The 21,751-nt window shown below is 36.9% G+C and overlaps 1 protein-coding gene across 1 annotated transcript in view; it reads right to left on the bottom strand.

Moving 5' to 3' along the window:
* LOC109086953 (collectin-12-like) overlaps positions 1-21,751 on the bottom strand; it is a 35,304-nt gene that overhangs the window by 9,269 nt on the left and 4,284 nt on the right. Inside the window, exons 3-9 of the mRNA XM_042774766.1 lie at positions 9,194-9,316; positions 6,803-6,889; positions 5,135-6,178; positions 4,224-4,715; positions 3,715-3,851; positions 3,453-3,562; positions 1,761-1,826 (exon numbers count right to left, since the gene is read on the bottom strand). Of these exons, the coding sequence (XP_042630700.1) occupies positions 1,761-1,826; positions 3,453-3,562; positions 3,715-3,851; positions 4,224-4,715; positions 5,135-6,178; positions 6,803-6,889; positions 9,194-9,316 (2,059 nt within the window). The remainder of the gene's footprint in view (positions 1-1,760; positions 1,827-3,452; positions 3,563-3,714; positions 3,852-4,223; positions 4,716-5,134; positions 6,179-6,802; positions 6,890-9,193; positions 9,317-21,751) is intronic.

Here is a 21,751-nt window from a genome sequence, read left to right as displayed (position 1 = left end):
TATATATATATATGTATATATATATATATGTATTTATATATGTATTTATAATATATTTATAATATGTATTGTATTTACTATATATTTAAACTGTCATTTATTCCTGTCATGGCAAGCATCATTTACTTTAGTCTTTGGTGTCCTTCAGAAATCATTGTAATATGCTGATTTGTCAAGAATTGTTTTTTTTTTTAATCAATGTTGAAAAAAAAAAAGTTTTCCCACAAAATATTAAGCATGCTGCCAAAACCGTTTTTATCTTTGATAATAATAAGTAATAATAATTCTCAAGGATCATATGACGCTGAAGAGGAGTAGCCTCATGATGCTGAAAATTCAGCTTTGCATCAAAGTAATAAAATACATGTAAATACATTAAATACAATAAATGCAGCCTTAGTGAGCATAAGAGACTTTTTAAAAAACATTCAAAAATCATGTTTTCAAAAAAGTACTGTATATGTATACGTGTGTGTGTGTGTGTGTGTGTGTGTATATATATATATATATGTATAAGTGAATATAAACAGGCACAAAATGTGTATATAGACAGGCAAATTTACTCTGGAAAAAGTCATTCTAAACGCAGCAGCTGAAACTGTTATTGCATTACAAGTAGGACATTCCTCAATAAACATTTATCAAAGGATAATAAAAATGTCAACAAAGCATATTGAAAAATACCAACTATATTTTATTTCAGATAAAAACATGGCCTTTGATGATGACTACATACATGTACATGTATTAAAATACACAACTATTTTATACATAGCTACTGCATAATCAAATATTTGAAAAATTCAAAGCTTTAAAGATTTATTTATAAAATCACATCAATGATGCCCAAGACATAAGAAGTAAAACTCTGGTGTGAACAAATTTTGGATTATAGTCATTACAACCTATCAACATATTAATTGTAGCTTTACGGTTGGCTGTTAAAAGCCTGGTTTCATAGACAGGGCTTAGACTAAGCCAGGATTAGGCCATAGTTCAATTATGACATTTAAGTAATATTTCATAAACGTGCCTTAGAAAACACATTACTGGTGTGCATCTTGAGCCAAAACAAAGGCACTGATATATTTTAAGATCAGTCAGTGCAAGTTTCTTTCAGTTGAAACAGCTCAGAATTACATTTTAGTCCGGGACTAGGCTTAAGCCTTGTCTGTGAAACCGGGGGAAAAGCTTTATTTTAATTAAAGCAGCTACAAAGCTTCATTGTATTGCACTGGAGTAATGTGGCATCAGCTTTGTTAATGACACAGGCAAAACAGGTATTTACAATCACAAGATTACAATACATTACAGCTTTTTCTTAATCTAACCATTAACGTGACTGGTGATCAGTGTATTGTTATAGTTTGCAGTCTTGAATCGTTCGTGATTGTCGATGACATTTGCTTTTGTGTCCGTCACACATGTGGATCTCTGGGCAAAGTGATCATTCGTGCTTTGTGAGAGGATACTGTGACAGGAGTCTTCTGAACTGTCTCTGTGATTGTCTAATCCAACATTCTCTGTTCATTCACAACAGGTGCTATAAAACTGGAACTTTGGCTGCGAATAATGGAGAAAACACCTCAATAAATTATATGAACTTGAGCACACCAAGCAGATAACACTTTTCAACAAAAAGAAGCTTAAAAATATATGCAAGAAACAAGAATTGCAACTTACATTCATTAGTTCGTTCACAAATTAAACCAATTTGTTCTGTGCAGAAAAAGTCATTCCAACTGCCTTCATGTATTAACCCTGCACAGTCCTCTCCAACCTCATGACCATGTCTCCAGTTATCAGGCTGTCCAGGCTTCCAGTTCCTGAAACATGGAACAAATGTTATATACACTGGATACACCTTGGCCTGGTTTCACACACAGGGCTTAGACTAAAACAGGATTAGGCCATAGTTCAATTAGGACATTCAAGTATTTTTTATAAATGTGCCTTAGAAAAAGAAGAAAAAAACAAAACAAAACACATCAGATCAGATCAGTCAGTGTAAGTTTCTTTTAGTTGAAACAGCTCAGATTTACATTTTAGTCTGGGACTAGGCTTAAGCCTTGTCTGTGAAACTGGGGGATAATGTAGCCAACAGTGGGTATTGAAAAGGATCACTCCCTTTAAAATAATCAAACTTTTTTGCTTTGCAGCCTGAAATGAAGACAGACCGTTTTTGTTTTATCCAGCTGTATTTACTCAGTGTAACTTATAACATCCAAGTGAAATATAAAACACCAACATGTCAGTATTTTGTTGAACCACCTTTTGCTTTAATTACAGCCCTTAGTCTGTTGGGATCTGTCTTTACTAACTTTGCATATCTAGACTTTGCAATATTTGCGCACTCTTCTTTGCAGCACTGATCAAGTTCAGTTAAATTTGATGGTGACTGATTGTGGACTGCAGTCTTCAAGTGATTCCACAGATTTCAGTGGGGTTTAAGTCTGGTCTCTGACTAGGCCATGCAAGGACATTCCCCTTTTTTCTCCTTCAACCGCTGTGTGCTCAGTTTTGCTGTGTGCTTTGGGTCATTGTCATGTGGGAAGGTAAACCTTCTTCCCATTGAAAACTTTCTGGCAGGAGGCAGCCGATTTTCCTCAAGAATTTGACGGTATTTTGCTCCATCCATTTTTTCTTCTATCCTGACAAGTGCTCCAGTTCCTGCTGCAGAGAAATGAATTTGTGATATTGTTGTCACATGCACACAATGATCACTCTTTGTCATAAATTCCTGCAGCTGCTTCAGAGTTGCTGTAGGCCTCTTGATCTTGGTAGCCTCTCTGATCAGTTTCCTTCTGGCTCTTTCATCCAGTTCAGAGCGACGCCCTGATCCAGGGAGGGTCTGTAACGTACCAAATATCTTCCACTTCTTTATAATAGACTTCACTGTGCTTCTAGGCATTGATAAATCCTTTTCATTTTTTTTATATCCATCTCTTGTGCCTGTCCACAACTTTATCCCGGAGATATTTTGACAGTGCCTTGCCACCCATAGTTGATTTTTTGCTTCAGTTGCACTACCAAGGACTGAAACGCTCCAGGAATGCTCTTTTCATGCTGAGCTAATCAAAATGACCACAGATGATCACAGTTGAAAGTCAAATGGCTTTGTGTGCCATTTAGAAGGTGATTAGCTACACCTGATTGAGTTTACAAGACATTTTAAGAAGGGGGTGATTCTTTTTCAAGGTCAATAATTCTAGTTTAAAAAAAAAAAAATTCTGACATGTTACTGTTATATCTTTCACTTGGATGTTATAAGTTGCACTGAGTAAATACAGCAGGATAAAACAAAAACTGTGTCCATCTTCATTTCAGGCTGCAAAGCAACAAAATGTGCTTATTTTAAAGGGAGTGATTCTTTTCTATACCCACTGTATTGTATACATACTGGAGTAAAAATAATAGAGTTCATGGGTATTTTATTTCAGTTATTCACTCACGTATAGTTGGGCAGGCTCCCGTCCACCCATCTCCAGATATTTTCCTCAACAGTGTCAGTGAGGCCCAGCCAGAAGTAGCCCTTTCCAGAAATCTGCCTCTTTATCCATAGCTGTGATAGATAATAAAGTAGGCATCGCGGCAACATATTTATAGATTAATGTTAGGTCTAAAACTCAAGAGTTCTTACACTGTTAGCTGTTTTAACATAGTTAATTCTGTTTAAGACATATTACATATTCGTCAGTAGTATTCAGGATTTACCTGCTCATCTTCATCATTGATAATCAGCATAGTTGAACTCTTGTTGCTGCATCTTTCATTTGTTTCATTAAAGCTCAATCTCTCTGACGAGAAATAGTAACATTTGTCTCTGAAGCTCTTCCACTGAGGTGGACACCCTAGATAAAAAAGAGAACATTAAAAATATTATCACATCTTCACTTGTGCTTAAAAGTAGCATTTTCACAAAAGACTGGTTTTTATACAATTCAAGTCTTCAAGTTGTATGGAAATTGGTATGAAGATTCAAACTATGCACTATAATCTGTGAAATCATATTAAATTGTGGTTAGTGTAATTCTGACAACTTCTAACAGCTGTATAAACTGTTCTCAAATGTCAAATATTTTGAGATCCTCATTTGATATGAAACAGCTTATCCATATTACATCAAAACAAAATGATTTATTCTGTATAAACTCTAATATCTAATATATGGCCTGTATTAAATGTGTGTAAACAGTGACAGGGAGTATGAGAAAAGCTAGTACCTGGTGTACTTGTAGGGGGTGGCGCTACCTGGCGGTTGACAAAGCCTTGTGGATCTACCGGGGCCACAACTACTGGTGAAGGAAGTCCTGGTAATCCTGGAGGTCCAGGTGGGCCAATGGGGCCAACGGGCCCACGGGGTCCATCCAGTCCAGCAGGCCCAGCTGGTCCTCTAAGTCCTTGCGGCCCTTGCGGCCCTTGAGGACCTGGCTGACCATCTCTTCCGGGCAGACCAGGTATACCAGGGTCACCTTTCTCTCCCGACGGCCCTGCCCTGCCCCCTGATCCTCGAGAACCCTTTGGCCCAGGGCTTCCTCTTGATCCAGGTGGCCCTTTCATCCCTGGTACACCAGGAGGCCCCATTGGTCCCTTTTCTCCTTTAGGCCCAGCAACACCAGGTGCTCCTTTTTCACCATTTTCTCCTTTCTGGCCAGCTTTGCCAGGCAGCCCCTGGGACCCTTTGTCTCCCCGAGGACCTCTTGGACCAGGAGGACCTGAAATTATGAAACAAAGTAATTAACTTTGACTCTAATTGTCTAAAAGCACAAAATGCTGGTAGTTAAAATTAGTTATTAGGGTATATTTAGAGATTTCCATATGTACAATGTGTTTACTTTTGTAAATGTAGACTTTTCAAGGAGATCCACAGCCATATTTTGGTTGCAAATTATGCAATAGCTCTAATTATCAGAATTTTTAAATAAAGTATATTTTTAAAATAATAATAATAAAAAATAAATAAATAATCTTTTAAAACACCTTATTAATTAATATTCATTTTTAAATACTTTATTAATTTATTACTTTATTAAGTTATTATTATATAAATAAGTTATATTAATTAAATTGAAACACTAAAATTACTAGCTGGAATCAATAAAAACTAAAACCTAAATATAGCCTGACATCTTACCCTGAAGGATGGTGAAATTCGTGATGAGCTGCGAGTGTTTGCTGTCGACCATTTTCATTTCCTCCATGACTATGGAGAGGCTGCTGACCTCTTTGTCGAGCCTGGCGGCGAGTTCTTCCTGCTGGGTTTTGAGCTCTGTGTTGTCGGCTCTGGTTTCTGCCACACTGCTGTTCAGCCCCAGCAGCAGGTCCGAGTGCCGGGCCACCGTCTCGGAGCAGCTGCGAAGACCACTCAGGTCCATGCTGATCACTCCAAGCAGCTGCGTGGTGAAGCTTACATTCCCTGTTATGCGGTCCATTTCCACATCGTTATGGTCAAGACGTGCCTCTAGTGCATCAAACTTCAGGGAGGTGGCATTGTCGTGGTCTCGCTGCTGGTCCATGAGCTCACGCAGGCTCTGGTCGTGGCTGTCGGCGATGGCTGAGGCGTTCTGCACCTGCTCTGAGACCGAGTTCAACTGAGAGGTCACATCCTCCAGAGCATCACTGTTAGAGCGAGTCAGCGCAGAATTGTTAGCAGCTAAGGCCTGAAGGTTCTGGACCTTCTCCCTCAGCCAGTCGGCATCTGCTTTAGTCTGCCTAGCCACCTGCTGAAGGCTCTGATAGTCATTCTTAAGCTTCTGGACAGCCTGGCTAGTGTCCTCCACCGACCTCTGGAGGGAGCTGATGAGGTTCCTCTGCTGGGTCTGGGTGAAGTTCAGAGTGCTGATACTGTGAGTGTTTCGGCCCTGTTCGCTCGTCTGCACTTGAAGATCCATCTGGAGCCGCGCTGTGTCTGTCTTTAGTCCGTCAATCAGGCCACTGTATGAGTTTATGGTATGGTTTACTTTGGTAATGACATTGGCATTGCTCTCCAACAGATCTCGCAGTGAGTGATGTCCACTCTTCATGTCCTCGTCAGCTAGCCGTAGCTCACTGAGAACAGCTCTGTTGTTAGAAGCCTTCACAGCAACGTCACTGAGCTGCTTCTGCAAGGTCTGAATTTCCAACTTGAATGAGAGGAGTTCACTGGTGGCATTCTCTGACTTCTCTCCCGTTTGATCATCCACATCAAATTTAGAAGTTTATTAAGTGAAAAAAAAAGGATTTAGAGCAGCATAATGATGTCAATGATGTATTAGAGTGTTCATTATAAATATTTAATGATTAATTTAATTTAATGGCTCATATTTACTGTTTTGTAATCAAGTAAAAAGTTTTATTTTCCTTACACCTTGAATTAAAACCATTAAAATAATTTCCCCAATACAATATATTAATATATTTTTAATATATATTTATATATTTTGTACAAATATCTTTAATTATTCATTCATAAAAATCAAGTTTTTGGAAAGTCGTGTTATTTTAATACATTTATTAGTTTTTTAAACATAAACAGTGAAATGTATAAATAATAAATAAATAAATAAGATTATACTAAACTACTTAAGGTTTTATTTTCAACATTTTCATTCTGTTATTGAAGATAAACTTTTTCCTTCATTATGATATTAGGGCAGTTGTATCATCATCTTTCTTTTTGACGTAATGCCTCAAAAAAAAATCTCAATTTTAATTCAGAAATTAAAAACATGCTCATCAGAAAAAAAATGTTTATTCAAACTATATATATATGTAAATATGTGTTATGTCATTGAGCCAGTTAACATCTCAAGTCTGGACTTACCGAGTTTCTTGAGGTCCGTCTCTACAGCCATGATTTTCCCTCCATAATTTTTCATACCCTCTGTTACATTATCCATCCTTTGGACCACTGTGGGCACACATTATAAACACCAGTCAGACTTTGTCTGTACTATGGACTAGTATGTAGTAAATTATAAATCCTTAGGTATTTCTATTTTTACAAGGTCATGAGTTAAAAGGCAGCTTGAGATGTATCTCTGAGACACAATGAAATACTTTCCTTCGAAATGCTTATTATTTTGAACTGTGTGGACATGATTTAACATTTTTCACTTGTCCAGTTTACATGCATAAAAATACAACATACATTCCACACACACAGTCATGCAGGAAATGCATGACACTTAATTTCCTCTGGAATTTGGAATGGATCCTGAGGAGTCGCTATCAGAGCATCTCCTGAGCCTTTCTGGTGATTCCCAGCAGTCTTGCTGGCACCACTATAGCTATTCAAGGACAGATTTTGGTCTCATCCCTGATTTGAACAATAATGAAAACCCTAGTTTAACATGCCTAAGGGATAAAATGTTAACATAACCTGCCATAACCATGACCATTTATTTCCTTATACAATGTTGTTTTACATTAGACTTAATTCTCTGGTTAATGTGCACCACTAGAGGGCACTTCCACTTTACATTCTGCATGATTCTTTTGGTAAGTGGTATATGATTAAAATACCAACTGTCACATTTGTCTTTTTTGAGAACTGTAAGGTGATCTTTCAGGCTTTATCTTATCCTGACAAAGTCCAAAATCCCCACCCCCCTTCCCAGTGTTTATCCCATTGAATATCTATCTCACTGGCAATCAAACATGAATGAAAAAAATGGTCATCATCTTTGCTCTCCAGTGTATTCGCTCTCACTGTTTTTTAACTCATGTTTCATTCAGACATGCAGCACTCTGCTATTTGCTGCCAGCAAACTCAAACACATCAAAGATCTTGGGTGTTAGCATTCCTTACTGCGCTTGTGTAACCAAACACAAAACAAATATATGCTGTAGGGGAAAAACAAAACACGGAGGTCCATTTCAAAGGCTTGTTGGTCATTTTCACACTGGGAGTCTGTCAGCGGGAGGTCAACACTGCCAGTCTCCTGCCCTCCCACTCTCCTTTCTTTCTTATTTTCCTGTAGAAGCCATGTTATTTTTGAGTGGAGTTTAGTGGAATGGTTCTCTTAGCTGACAGAATGAGTGACTCAATCTAAATATGCTCCAAAGACCATTGAGACACTCACTGGACTAAATCTGAACATAAAATTCAAAACTCTTGTCATTTGATGTTGTTGAGGAGACAGTTTAGAAGTGATACAGAATAAACATGAAGTAACCAGATTCTTTCTGGCACTACCAACAAAGGAAACATGAACTGTTTTCAGAATGCCACAAAGTCCCTGTCAATCAACCTGTGGGATTTGGAACAGCAAATTGCTGCTAAGGCATAAAATCTCCTCTGGAGCAGGTTTGTAGTGAGTCTTGCTGTTTTTCATGGTCTTGTCATCTGGTTGGCATTAAGGCTTTAGAGAACCAGAGGAGACATATGGACTCAGCGGAGACGTGATCTGGACAATTGGATCACATTTATTTAAAGCTAAATGAGCAAGGAAACATTTTCAAGAGCAAATTTGGGGTGCTTTGTAGAAGTTAATTTGTTGTTCATTTGTTCATCTATCTATCATATCTATCATCTATCAATAGTGCTCTGTTGTACAATATAATATCCCTTTTCTTCTCAATAAATATTTGATTGCAAAAAAATATACATTTGATCAGTTAATGCACTTGAGAATCAAACCCATTAGCACAGAAATGCTATATCACATAAATGAATAAAGTTCCTTAAAAAGTAAAATACATTTGAAAGCTATTAAAATACCTCTAATTTACAGCGTCCTTCTGGAAGACAACAGCGTGTATTATCTTATCCTGGTTTTTGGCACCAAACAAAATAAACTGCGATGCTCTGTTTCACATCGCTCATGGCTTTCCCAGCTAATACAGAAAACAGATTTCACTGTGATAGTCCGGTTGACAATATTTGGAAAACTATCTTGTTTCTAAGGTGCAATATGGTTGCCTTATGTCAGGACAAATAATAAAGTGAGCCAAAGTTCAAAACTGAACAGCAGAAATTATGGGGAATGTTCAAATGTGGCACATTCTTGATACATTTTAGCTGGATAAGATATAAACCCAGTGAACCTAAATTTTTCTGGTCTAAACAACAGACAGTAGGAATTAGATTTGCAGTCTTCATTGAGAAAGCATAGCAGGCTGAAAATGCAAACATGAAGAATTATGCACGTCACAAAAAATGAATGAGTGTGAGAGTGTGATCTTCAAAGACAATATCAGGAGGACTTCCTACCTTTGTATCCAAGCACAGCCACAGCTATGGTCAGCAGTGCACAAAGTACATACAGAAGAGCAATCGCCACCCTCAGGGCCCAGTCATTTTTACATTTAGTGCATTCACTTCCTTCCTGGATACCTGCAACAGAAAAGAACATTGCATCAAAATATGAAAATTATTTTTAGGATGATGTAAATATATATACCTCATTCTAAAATAACTTAAATGCTGACAGGAAAAATCAGGAAACTGCCAATGGTTCCTTAAAGGGATAGTTCACACACCCTTATGACATTCTAAACCTGTATGACTTTCTTCTGTGGGACACACAAAAAAAAAGAATATATTTTGAAGAATATCTCGTTCCCAGTGTTTCTTTTTTTTTTTTTTTTTTTTTAATCCAAACAATAAATATCAAAATATCTACTTTATTGTTCCACAGAAGTGAGTAAACAATGTCAGAATTTGTACAATGTTAGTCTTGATAATTATGTTTATTTTAATAATTATGCTGATAATAGACTAAACTGTCTAAACTAAAACAGCTGAAACACCGGGACATTCCTTTAAGATGAAATAGAATTCTAAGAAATAAACAACTATTTCAGCAATTTCACGCAAAGCAGCTTTAGAGATCACAGTGTTTAATAAATGCCCCTGTGTTTGTTTTCATGAGCCAAGCTGAAACTACACCATCCGGGCTTGCTTTGAGCAAGAGACCATGCGTCATGCTTGTCTTGAACAAGAATGAGTGATTTGTGTCAGTCTGCTTCAGATTCCCATTTAGCGAGGGAATAAATGGTCAACCATAAATAGTGTCACACTAGTACAAACAGCAAGTCTGAATGGTACACAACAGACTATGACGTCAAATTCGCCACATGCTGCATGTTCTAAGAGTAAAGTGGACCCCTGTTGTGTTTAGATTACGGCTTAGCAAATAAACATGTCAACTATCTCCAGAAAAACTCCAGACATTCCTCAATGAGCCTCAAATCCTTGTTTGACTTATCAGCATATGGCTGGAGTGGCAGCCATGGCATCCAGGTCAGGCTAAAATGAAAGCCCCATGAGAGAGCTGGGGGGTGGGCAGGTCGCTGGGGAGCTTGTCCTTAGACCTAAACATCTGTGTAAACATCAAAAAAGGGCCCTCCGAGCTATGGCCCTGGATAGGGGGGTTTACACTGATGGTTTGATGAGGTGGTCTGTGTGGGGTAGATCAGGAGAGGCCTCAACCCCCACCCACCCACCCTAAAACCAAACCGCACCATGTAAACAAGCAACATCACCACCTCTGGCTATGGGTCACTGGGGTGTGCAGAGAAGAGAGAGAGAAAAGAAAACAATAAATGAATCACTTCTACATTGCTGTAGAGTGTTTATTGCTGTGTTTCTTTCACCTAAAGAAAACTATCAACTAGAGATGGACAAATTGCTCCTGACCTGCAGCACTGAAGCTAGATCAACCACACAGCTTTCTCTTCTGTCCCCTTTCACACATGCTTTGAAGATCAGGAGGGAAAAGCTGATTTCACTGAAGAAATACATGTGCTCTGGATTTCCAAGATGGGACACTTAACAGATATGGAAACATACACATGTTTTCTACTTTCTATTCTACTGGGGTTGGGAACAAGAACCAGTTTTTATTCAGTTTTTATTTATTTATTTATTTTATTCCAAAACTGAATGTAATTTGTTTCCGTTAATGGTTCCTGCACACTGATGGAGTTACCAGCAGTTAATCAATGATGCAGCAACACCATTTCTACATCTATACTACAAAACAGAAAGTGCAACAGATTTATAACTTCAGAATAAATGTCTCTGCATTGTTAATTATTGAATCCGCAGCATACAGCTGCATAATCCCATTCCTGAATAAATGACTCTAATGAACCGGTTCCTTTAAGTGAATCAAACACATATAGTGCAACCAATGTCACCTCATTCCATACAAATGACTCTAATGAACTGGTTCTTTTAAGGGATTCATAAGAGTAGACTGCAACCAGTGTAGTCCGATTCTGAAGTAACTAAAATGCCTGTGTAAACACATTTTTGTATTTATAGTTTTTAAATACAAATGTTACCAGTGTTTGTATTTACTTTTGAAATAATATCATCATATGGCAATGGGATTGCATTCCTTAAAAGCACAAAAAAATTGTTTATGGAACCTAACAGAAACTAGAATGGTTCCTTAGAGGAATTTGAATCAAAACCCGACTTGTTAATTTTTTAAGATTAATTTAAAAAAATTTTTTAAACCTACTATACACTTGCCAATTGATTAATGCAGTCTACATCGACCATACATGACAACATTATCTATAAACATTCTGACACACATCCAACCAACCACAGATTTAATATGTGCAGCTCAAGCACAAACACGGAAAAACCTAAAGGGAAAAGCAAACTGAGGACCTGGAATGGATGACCATATCTTGCCCTTTACTACAGGGCTTTAGGGACAGTCTGGAAAATGGCTAGAGTGTCATATTGAACAGGCAAGCAGTGACTGGTTCTGGTCCAGGAAATTCCCAATGAGGAAATAACTAGGCAAACAGTCCAAATAAATTTACAGTAACACACAACAGCCCATACCTTCTGTTTGATAATAATATACACTGGATGATCGCTGTTTTAGTCAATACTTCACATTATGCATGCTACAGATCTCATGAGAGATCATATTAAAAGTTGGAGGAGGACAGAATAGAGAAGTGCTGCTTCAACTCTGTGTGAGATGAGGTTGTTAAGCTGTGGCAGGAGATTGAGAGAGAGGGAAACGCTGAGGCCCGCATCCACGCCTGTGCAACAGCTGTGTTTCATTTGGACTCAGGAAGTCGCTCAAAGAAAATTCCTGTACTTCTCTTTTTTCTCTGTACCTGCTATAAGACCCACTCACACTTGCCCGATGCAACAGAACACTTGTGATGGAAATTTCCATGGCAACAAAAAGACATTTTTCCACACTACACACAGAAAGCGGTCCATGTTTGAGTTGATTTTCCGTTTGGTACATGTATAAGGGTGACTCTTCAATTAGGACCTTTTTTTGTCCCCCTGAACGATTCAAAATATGCTCTTTTGCAAAAACAATTATCCTAGTTTTAGGGTAAATTAGCTTTCAGATTTCCTATCCTCTCTGTAATTACATTTTCATAATTTTTTTAAGAGTACTGAATTGCTAAATATATGCCATAATTTAACTATTTTGGGCCACTGCCCAGACTTCTCCTCCAAAAAAAATTTGTTTAAGTTCTACTTGTATCTTTCAGACTTGGAAGAAGATCTTCCAAGGGAGTCTAATTTGATCTCACAGAAACCATAGAGGCCTCAAGCAGTCATTACAAATTTGTTTGCACATTTACAGTGGGTGACTGATTCATAATTATGTTTAATTAAGCCTTCCTTGATGTTCAAATGTTTAAGCTATTGTAAGATACAGTTTATAAGCTAATGAAGAGTTACTGATAAATTAAGCAAATCTGAGCTGTGAACCCCTCCGAGTGAACTCTCAGAGTTCAGGCATTTGAAAAAAACAATTCTTTTGCCATTTGATAATAATTATAGCCTAATCTGCATGATCTGAATGCAACAAATGTGCAAAAGCTGTCATAATAAAGTATTTCTTTTCATAATTTCATTTCAGCATTACCTCAACTGATTTCATGTTGGCCATCATTTTGTGACTGTACAAATTTGGAAAACCAGAAGTGTAAAATGATTAAACATGATGGATTGGCAGCCCTGAAAGCAAACAGTTTAACAAACATGATCAACTAGTAACAACAGACCCAGTCAGTCTCTTAAGATGAAGAGCAAACAAACTCTTGCAGGCAGCGTATCATTCCAGTTTATTTCAACATAAGAAAACAATGAGTTTCGTCATGTTAAAAATATGCTGCATATCTATCTGTACATGACCACTGCCAACATCTGGAATCACCACTCACAGTAAGACTCAAATAAAATGTTGTTTGCATGCAATTCTTTTCAGTTGTGCAGCATCAGAAATAGCAAATTTTGTGAAGCTGGTGCACATCTCTGGATCCAATCATTATGCCCCCAGCGTCCCTCATTAAAAGCCCCCTCTCTGGAATGTTAACAAGAAAGCACTCTAAAAAGGGGGTATAACTACAGAGACAAATTACTACAACTGTTTGTAAACCTCTGAACTGTACTGCTCCACACCACTAGCATGCAACAGTAATAGTGTTTTCCCCTTTTTTGACAGCAAACAGGTTTATAACACTTTAAATAGGCACAACCATCTGGAGCTTATTACACAACGGGGGAAAAAAATCAAAGGATGCAAGAGAAAATTTGATACATCATCCCTTCATGCCAAGGACTGAAGAACAAACATCTAAAATGTCAGCTCAGTTTACAATTTGGATGCAAGGAATGCTTTTCCTCAAAGAACCCTTTATATTACTGACTTCAACCTCGTTTATAAAACACCACCATGGTATAGGAAGTGCATTCTGTAGTATATTTTAATGAGATGTTAAGTTATGAAGGGCTTGGACATGCCACCAAACCTGGTGTATCTGTGTGGGAGAGATCTGGACCAATTAAAACAGCACAGCGTGTTACGCTGATTGAGCGAGATTGAATCTTCATGGAAAACAAAATCCGTAAGATACACTGAGGTAAATCATGCCTTGAAATGACTAACAATCCAGGCCATAATTCCTTCGTATATTGTTCCACACTCATGGTTGGGCTACAACATAAAGCCTTTGTTTACTTGTCTCAGCTCAAATATAATCAGACACATGCAGTTTTGATCCAAACAAATCAAAAGCAAGCAATTTAAAGTAAGTTTAACATTTCTGGATCCAACAGGTTTTTTTTTTTATGACATCACCAACAAAATAGAGGCAGGAATAGGAATAAATCCTCTCTGGAGTTCAGAGAGAGGCAATAAAGTCTTTCCTAAGACATTGGCACAGTCACTGGGACACGTGTGGGCTGTTTTCAGCTCCACTTATTTCCTTATGTGATTAAGGCCATGTGCAGTTTTAGAAATCCAGAGAGACATGAGATGACAGAGCTAGCGATTGTGAAAATAACTGGATAAAACTTACAATGGTCTTTCAAGATAAATTAAACGTATTTTGTTCTTGCGGCTTAGAATGAAAACATTGAGAAAAGACAAGAAACACTGTGGGCATGCAGATATATGCTTATGTTCAGCCCTGCAAATCATCTGTATTGTATTACTGTAGAAATAAAGTGCAAATTAAAGAGGAAATCATAAAAAGGATGTATGGAAAATGTGTGGAGACAAAAACAGAGATAATTGCCAGCCAGACAGGCAGATCCCACTCAGAATCTGAGACAGGAAATCAAAATCTGAAGCCAAGAGCCTCTAGCTAATGAGCTGAAAGAGAGATTCTGTTCTTGATATTAGTCTGCTGCAGTAAATAAATGCAAATACCTTTAAATCCATTCTTCTCCTGCTACTTTTCCAAATGGTTTAACATTATTAAGCCTATAACTTATCCTGAACCTCACTTTATACATACATATATATATAGTGTTTTCATTTTCTTATGTAACATCTGTCTTGGTGACTGAATGCAGAATGTTGCAACTTTTTCTGGCAGCGACTTGAGTGAAGTCACACAAGCCCACCGTGTTCTTATTCCAGAACACAATATGTTATTTTTATTGTTGTTGTTTTTGATTGCACACTATAAATGCGAAGCAGCTCCTATAGTCTACTCTGAGTTAAAGAACAAATCTTCCTCTTCTTGAGAAGAACTAACATTATAAAAGTCCTGGTGTTTCCCCACTTGAGTGTTCTCATACTACTTAGTACATCCTTTCTTGTCACTTTACTCACAAGCATAAAGCAAAAAAAAAAAAAAAAAAAGCTACATTCATAATACATGGAGACAAATTTGATTTTTATGCTTTTAAAACCCAATCTTTTAAAATGCATAAGTGATCAGTGAAGTGATTGTATCTGCATGTGTTTAGGCAGTGTAGTCAGTTTCTGGCATATCTACAGTAGTATAGTATTGACGTAAGTGTCAACCAATGCCAAATGAGTTTCAAATAAACGGGCCATATGGAGAGAGCTGAAAGAAAGTGAATAGTTTCACACTTATGTACACTATATGGCATCTGGTTTCCTTAAAGCATAAACACATGCCTCATTATTAAACATTAGAAACATTAGGCCACGGGGGCACATGCCATTTTAATCATACATGATGCAAATGAACGACTAAACTCTTGAGCAGTGCACATTTAAATAATCACATTGAGTATTGACAGAGAAAAATCACAAACACTCCGTCAAAAAACCCCAAAAACAATTATTGTTATCTAAGACTAAACATTTTATATATATTGAAAAACTAACAAAAAGTTACAAAAGTACACAGCAAAATTACTAAACCTAATTTTATAATGAAAGCTGAAAATATAAAAATAAAATTATTAATATTAATATTAAAATAACACTGATCATAATAGGAACACAGAATGTTCTAGCAAACATGCTATTGTTCCATAATGCATCTGCATTCTTTAAGTATACATACAATTAAAAATAATATAATTTTTTATTTATATTTTATTTGTTTAGCGGATGTCTTTGTCTAAATCCCAATCCAGCAATTTAGACCTTTTTTTTAACTAGAATGTATTATGAAGTAAATATGTATGTAGTACTTAATTATGCAACATAAAGCAGACTTCAAACAGTTAAACCTAACAGCCTCAAGGTTAAAACTTTTAATTTAAAGAGAATCCAGAGGGACTCTAGATAATGATATCATACTAATCATACATCCATCATACTGATCATTCTACTACTTTTATGGTTCTGGTTTTATAAGGAACTGAGAGGAGAGCACACCGCTGGGGTTAATGAAAAGAACACCTCTCACAAATGCACTGTTGCCTGATTTTCAATACGGCTCATTGATCTTGACAGTACTATGATGTCATCTACATGTATCCATGGAAATTCAAAACAGCTCCCACATTCAGAACACTGTAATGTTCTGGAATCTGGCCCTGAACTTTAATGACAGAGAAAGAGGGGGGAAAAGACCCTCTGAGCAAGTGCAGATTATTTTTGGGTCTGGATAAATGTAGTCATATAAATGTAGTACCATAGAGACACTTGATTGAATGATAATTAAATTGTTATGTACAAGTCTCTTCAATAAAACATAACAAGTGAGTGAATAGAGGGTGACCACAGAGCAAAGTCACATTATATGCTGATTTCCAATATGATTCTAATGTCAGCTGAAAATGATGACTTTCATTGAAGAGGGATTTTAATTTTCCTGTTTTCTGTGTGCATAATTACGGGGTGACATTTGTTTAATGCCTAAAGTCTCAGAGGTATGATCTCATTTCGTCAGGGGGTTTGCCAAAGAACATGTTTGGCAACAAAAAGTCAAGAGAGACCCTTGAATACAGTAAATTACGGCACTAAACAATGATCTTCCATGAAATGAATGGCACAGTTCAGAGCAAGTCAACAGTTCCTTCATCCAACTTTAAACAGAGAAAAACATACCAGGCATTATGCAATTTAGAATTGTGAATCATTTCCTTCTTCTTTCCTCTTCTTAAAGAGACAGTTCATCCATTTTTCCATTTAACCCAAAAGTAGAATTTTCTGAAGAATTGTTCTGCATTTTTTGCCATATAACAAACAAGGGCTGTCAAGCTCAAAAAAGGACAAAAGCATCATTAAAGACCACACTGTAAAACCGAACAGTGAAATTAATTGAATGAAATGAGTTAATTTCACTCAAATGATAATGAAAGTTCATTGGATTTCACTGAAAAAAGTTCTGTGAACTCAAATTTTTTCTAGTTCCCAGCATGCTTTGCATCAGACTGTATAAGGAAAATAAATGTTGAAATTAAGTGTTATTTTGTGTTTTTTTGCACAAGATTAACATGGGGAAGACATAAATTGTAGATAGGTTAGGTTGAGGATGGACTGCAAAACTTTAAAACAGTGTATACTGCATGTTGCTTGAATATGTACATGCAAGTGTAGTGATAATCTTTTTGATAGTTACATTACTATGTGCTAGTGTACTACTGCTAACACTTTAAACACTGAAGAATTGAGTTCATGTGATGTTTATGTAAACAAGCCGTATATAATTAACATTGTGATGAGTGGGATGGGACTGAGAGCCATGGAAACAAGGCCAGTGTAGGCCTGGCTGTACTAACTAAAAAAAAAAAAAATTAGTTTGCAGATCATTTACATTCACACACAGCTTGAAAGGCAATATTGGAAATGGCATAATAGGGGCACCTTAATGTAACTTTTAGTAATTTAGTAATTTCTTTATTTCTATTCAGTTTTAATTTATTTTTATAACAGTTTTAGTTTTAGTAATTTTATTAATTCAACTTAAACTTATTTTAAGTTACTTTTCCAAGGCAACATTTCTATATATATATATATATATATATATATATATATATGTGTGTATATATATATATATATATATATATATATATATATATATATATATATATATATATATATATATATATATATATATATACATATATAGTTTTACATCTAATATTTATGTTTTATTTAATTTTAGCTTAATATCAACTAAAGAAAACGACATTTCTTTTATGGACATTATGGATTTTCTTTTGCCTTATTAACCTTTACATTAGCCTTCCAAAGACTTTTTTAACAAAAATTGCAACCAAAAGCCCTAAAAAATAATTCTATAAATATACAATAATCCCAACACAAACCATCATAATCCTCCCAAAAAAAAACTATCATAATCCTTCATAAGACTTTCACATGGAATCGCATGAACAACTTTAATGATACTTTTATGGTGTATTTTGTTCTTTTTGGAGCTTGACAGCTGTGGTCACTAAGGACTGTGTAAAGAGTCTTTAAAAAAATTCCTTGGGTGAACTGTTCCTTTAACCTCTTTATTGTGTATCGAATGTTCTAGCAGGGGTGCAGTCATCTGTGCTGAAGGGAGGGGTGTGGGTTGGGGGGTCTGGAGCAGGAAAGGTTAATGCTAGTGGGTGGCCCACCGCGAGGCCTGGATCCTGACTCAGCAATCAGTGGTCGTCACAGTGGAAGGCTGTTTGTTACCGCAGCAACTAAGCTTAGCCTGACATAAGCCAGAAAAGTGCTCACAAGTTTCATCCATCGCTTTACACAGCCAATAAAACCACTGAGGTCTTTAATAAACTTCCATGCCAGATATGCTTGACACGTAATAGAACAAAGTGCAACAAACACCAGGACAAACGGTGCAACTCCACCCATTGTGTAAGTGACTAAGAAACAAAATATAAACTCTAATTAAGTTAGGAGACATAAAAAAAAACTACAAAATGAAATGGATGTGTTTGCACCACTCAATGGAGCCATCTCCAATTAAACTACAGATGTACCATGAAGAAAAATACCTTCTGCCATAGTTCAAAGTAATTACTGTCTAAACGTCAGCCATCAGAGGAAGAATTCCTCCAGCTTCTTCATAATAATTTATTATTTATGTATTCGTATCGGAGTTAAATGATACATTAAATAAGTCAAAAAGGTAACCCGATCAAGAATAATACCGTGCGTCAGATGTCTTGACAGCCAAAGTAATCAAAGCCTCAGAAACAAAGGCACTGTGCCTCTGTCTTGGCCAGTTCTGCAAAACGGATTGTCAGTAAGTAGTACTCCGAGTCGAGCAAAGAAAAATACACATCTTTCTTTCACTCTACCTTTTTTTCAGGCCAGGAAGCACAGAGTTGATTTTGGCACAGCTAGGAGCCAAAAGACTTTCATTAATATATCAGACACTGCGCTGCACTCTGGGCTTTCTTTTATTGGTAATGCCAAAAGAAAAGAGTTGGTCTCCATCAGTGACATGTATTGTTTTTGAATGAATGCCAGACCTTGTGTTGCAAGGAAAGGCACAGACTCCATCCATCATTTAGGTGTGACACCATATCATATGACAGTATATGTTATAGCGGGTAAGAACATCTCTGAAGACTTCTATAAGACTGGCCGGATGCTAACTTGACCCCTTCTCCTCACACGGTAGGGCCCAACAGATGGTTCCTTTTATAAGCTCAATTTATATCTATTTGTCAAGAGTGAAGATGGAGAAATTCGGTAGCATTACTTGTTTATGTGAGGAGACCTCCCCTCCTGATCTGTTCCCTGTCATACAAAACTACTGAGTAGTTCCCTGACTACTGAGAAGCATGTTTTTAACAACAAGTCAATTCAGCATAAACAAGCAAGATTTACTCTCAGTCTTTCTTGTCGCTATGTAAACTACATTGTTTTAGAAAGAATTGTTCAGCTCAGATTTGCGTGGCTGCTTATCTTCCCTTTCCAAAGTGTCTCCACCACTGAGAGCTTGAGCAAAAGTGCTTTTAAAGAGTCAGATTCAACTGGCCTGACCCAGAGTTGACCCAAACCCTCTCCAGAATCCTTGCAGCCCATGGCATGAACCTCCTGCTGGGAAGCGCTCATTTGTGCATTGAGTGGAGAAAAAAACCCTGTTCTAAGTTGGAGAACTGTGTACCATTCTATTAATCCAGGCTGGAGCAGGCTTGATATAAGGATAAAACCCTCCACACCCCCCTGACAGCTCACCCCACAGACCCTGTGGGCTGAAGGACAGACAAATGTTCTTTCTCCATCTGCTGCTGCCTGCATGCATGATGAAAAGCATGTCATGTTTCAAGGCAGCATCACAGAACATCAATGCACGAAGAACCCTGGGGTGGGGGGGTGCACTAAATAAGTTCTCTGAAAACATTCTCCTCTAGTAATAATAAACCTGAGTCAAGTGAAAAACACTCGCTCTGACTCAAACATATTCTAAATCAAATGCATCTTCACTACAATACATAAACAATAACAGATTTTCTAGAGAAACAAGCTAGGTCATGTTCTCAGAAAAAACTGTACATTTTCTAACTGAAATATTATTTATTTTAAACATAAACGTCACAAAATTTAGTTTGATTTATGCCTAAACAAATACAAACAAACAAGCATTATACCCTGAAAGATAAACTGTTCTCAAGATGAATGTTCTCAATAAAAGAAAAGAAGAGTTAAAATAGAAAACTACACACACACGTGTGTGTGTATATATATATACATATACAAAAATAATTATTAAGAAAAGGTCTCATTTGCAGCATGAAAACAACTTCCTATATATATATATATATATAGTCTGATACAAAAATAATGATTAAGAAAAGGTCTCATTTGCAGCATGAAAACAACTTCCTGCCATTATTTACCTCATCAGATTTTATTTTGAGTAAGCAATAAAGAACATCTTTACAATGTTGCTTTCTCTTCAAAAATTGTTTCTTTCTCTATTTCCTTACACCTCCTTCACTCACCATCTGGGACCTTTTCCCAATGGCACTGAAAACCACTGAAAAAACATATTTCCATGTTAATGGCTTATAAACCGTAAAAAGGATCTCTTTTATTCCACTGGGATAAAGAGTAACTTTTGCCAAATATCTGGCAGCACTTTGATATTTTGAGTGAAGGGAAAATAATCAACTTTAATAGTGAAAATGTGTTCAAATCAAACTGTATGACAGATCTAAACAGACAGCTTTGATTGTCTGATGTTGCCGCAGTGTGAAGGAGCTAGAATAGTTTCCAAGACTTTGTGTACACAACTGCACTGGCTCAGCGAAAAGGGGTGTGCTGGGTTGCAATGTATCCAGTGAGAGGGCACATGGACCCCGCAACCCACCAGCCATACACTCTTATGCTGACGCAGGTCTAACGCTGCTGGATTCCTTCACCACACTTCCTCATTTGTTCCCTACACCCACATTACAGACCTCAAGCCAACAAATGAGCCTGCATTAAATGAAATAGATCAGCGACTCTACAAGTTACAACAGAAACACCAGCATTTCAGTTCTGTAGATGCAGGCTGTATAATTTCTGTGTACTATCAGACTGAAATACTGCTCACACAAACAGATTGCAATTTTGATAAATTTGGATTTATGAATGATAGTTAAACAATGCAACTGACACTGGTAGAACATACTTTTTTTAATGGTCTCATTAGCAAGCAAGTTTCAAACCAAATATAGAATCTACTAGACAATATGCGATTTCGAATGCAGCAATAGTTTTAATTTCGGCATTGCTAATATGTGTTCTAGACCAAATAAAAATTCAACATTTCAGATGATATACTACAGCCACTACATTTCTTCCATTCATTATCACCTTGTGAACAGAACAGATGAGGTGCATGACAAAATCACCCAGTGCCACTCTTCTGTGGGCTCGAAACCAATTTTAGGAGCTACACTCTTAATGTTCATGCCCTTTATTAACTCATTCCTCTACCTCAGTGGTCAAACGGCACATTATTACTCTGCATGAAATGAAGTCAAACTGGGAAAAAACTCCCGCTGCTTTAATGAGTGCTAGTTGGATGGTTGTATCTCAGCCAGAAACCTGAAACCTCTTTCTGGACCACCAAAGACTACAGATTTACAAATGCCTTAATGCATAGG

The sequence above is a fragment of the Cyprinus carpio genome, chromosome A2 (assembly GCF_018340385.1).
Source record: "Cyprinus carpio isolate SPL01 chromosome A2, ASM1834038v1, whole genome shotgun sequence".
Classification (NCBI taxonomy): Eukaryota; Metazoa; Chordata; class Actinopteri; order Cypriniformes; family Cyprinidae; genus Cyprinus; species Cyprinus carpio.
Note: the sequence above shows the minus strand (reverse complement) of the source record. Positions and strands in the feature narration are given on the sequence as shown.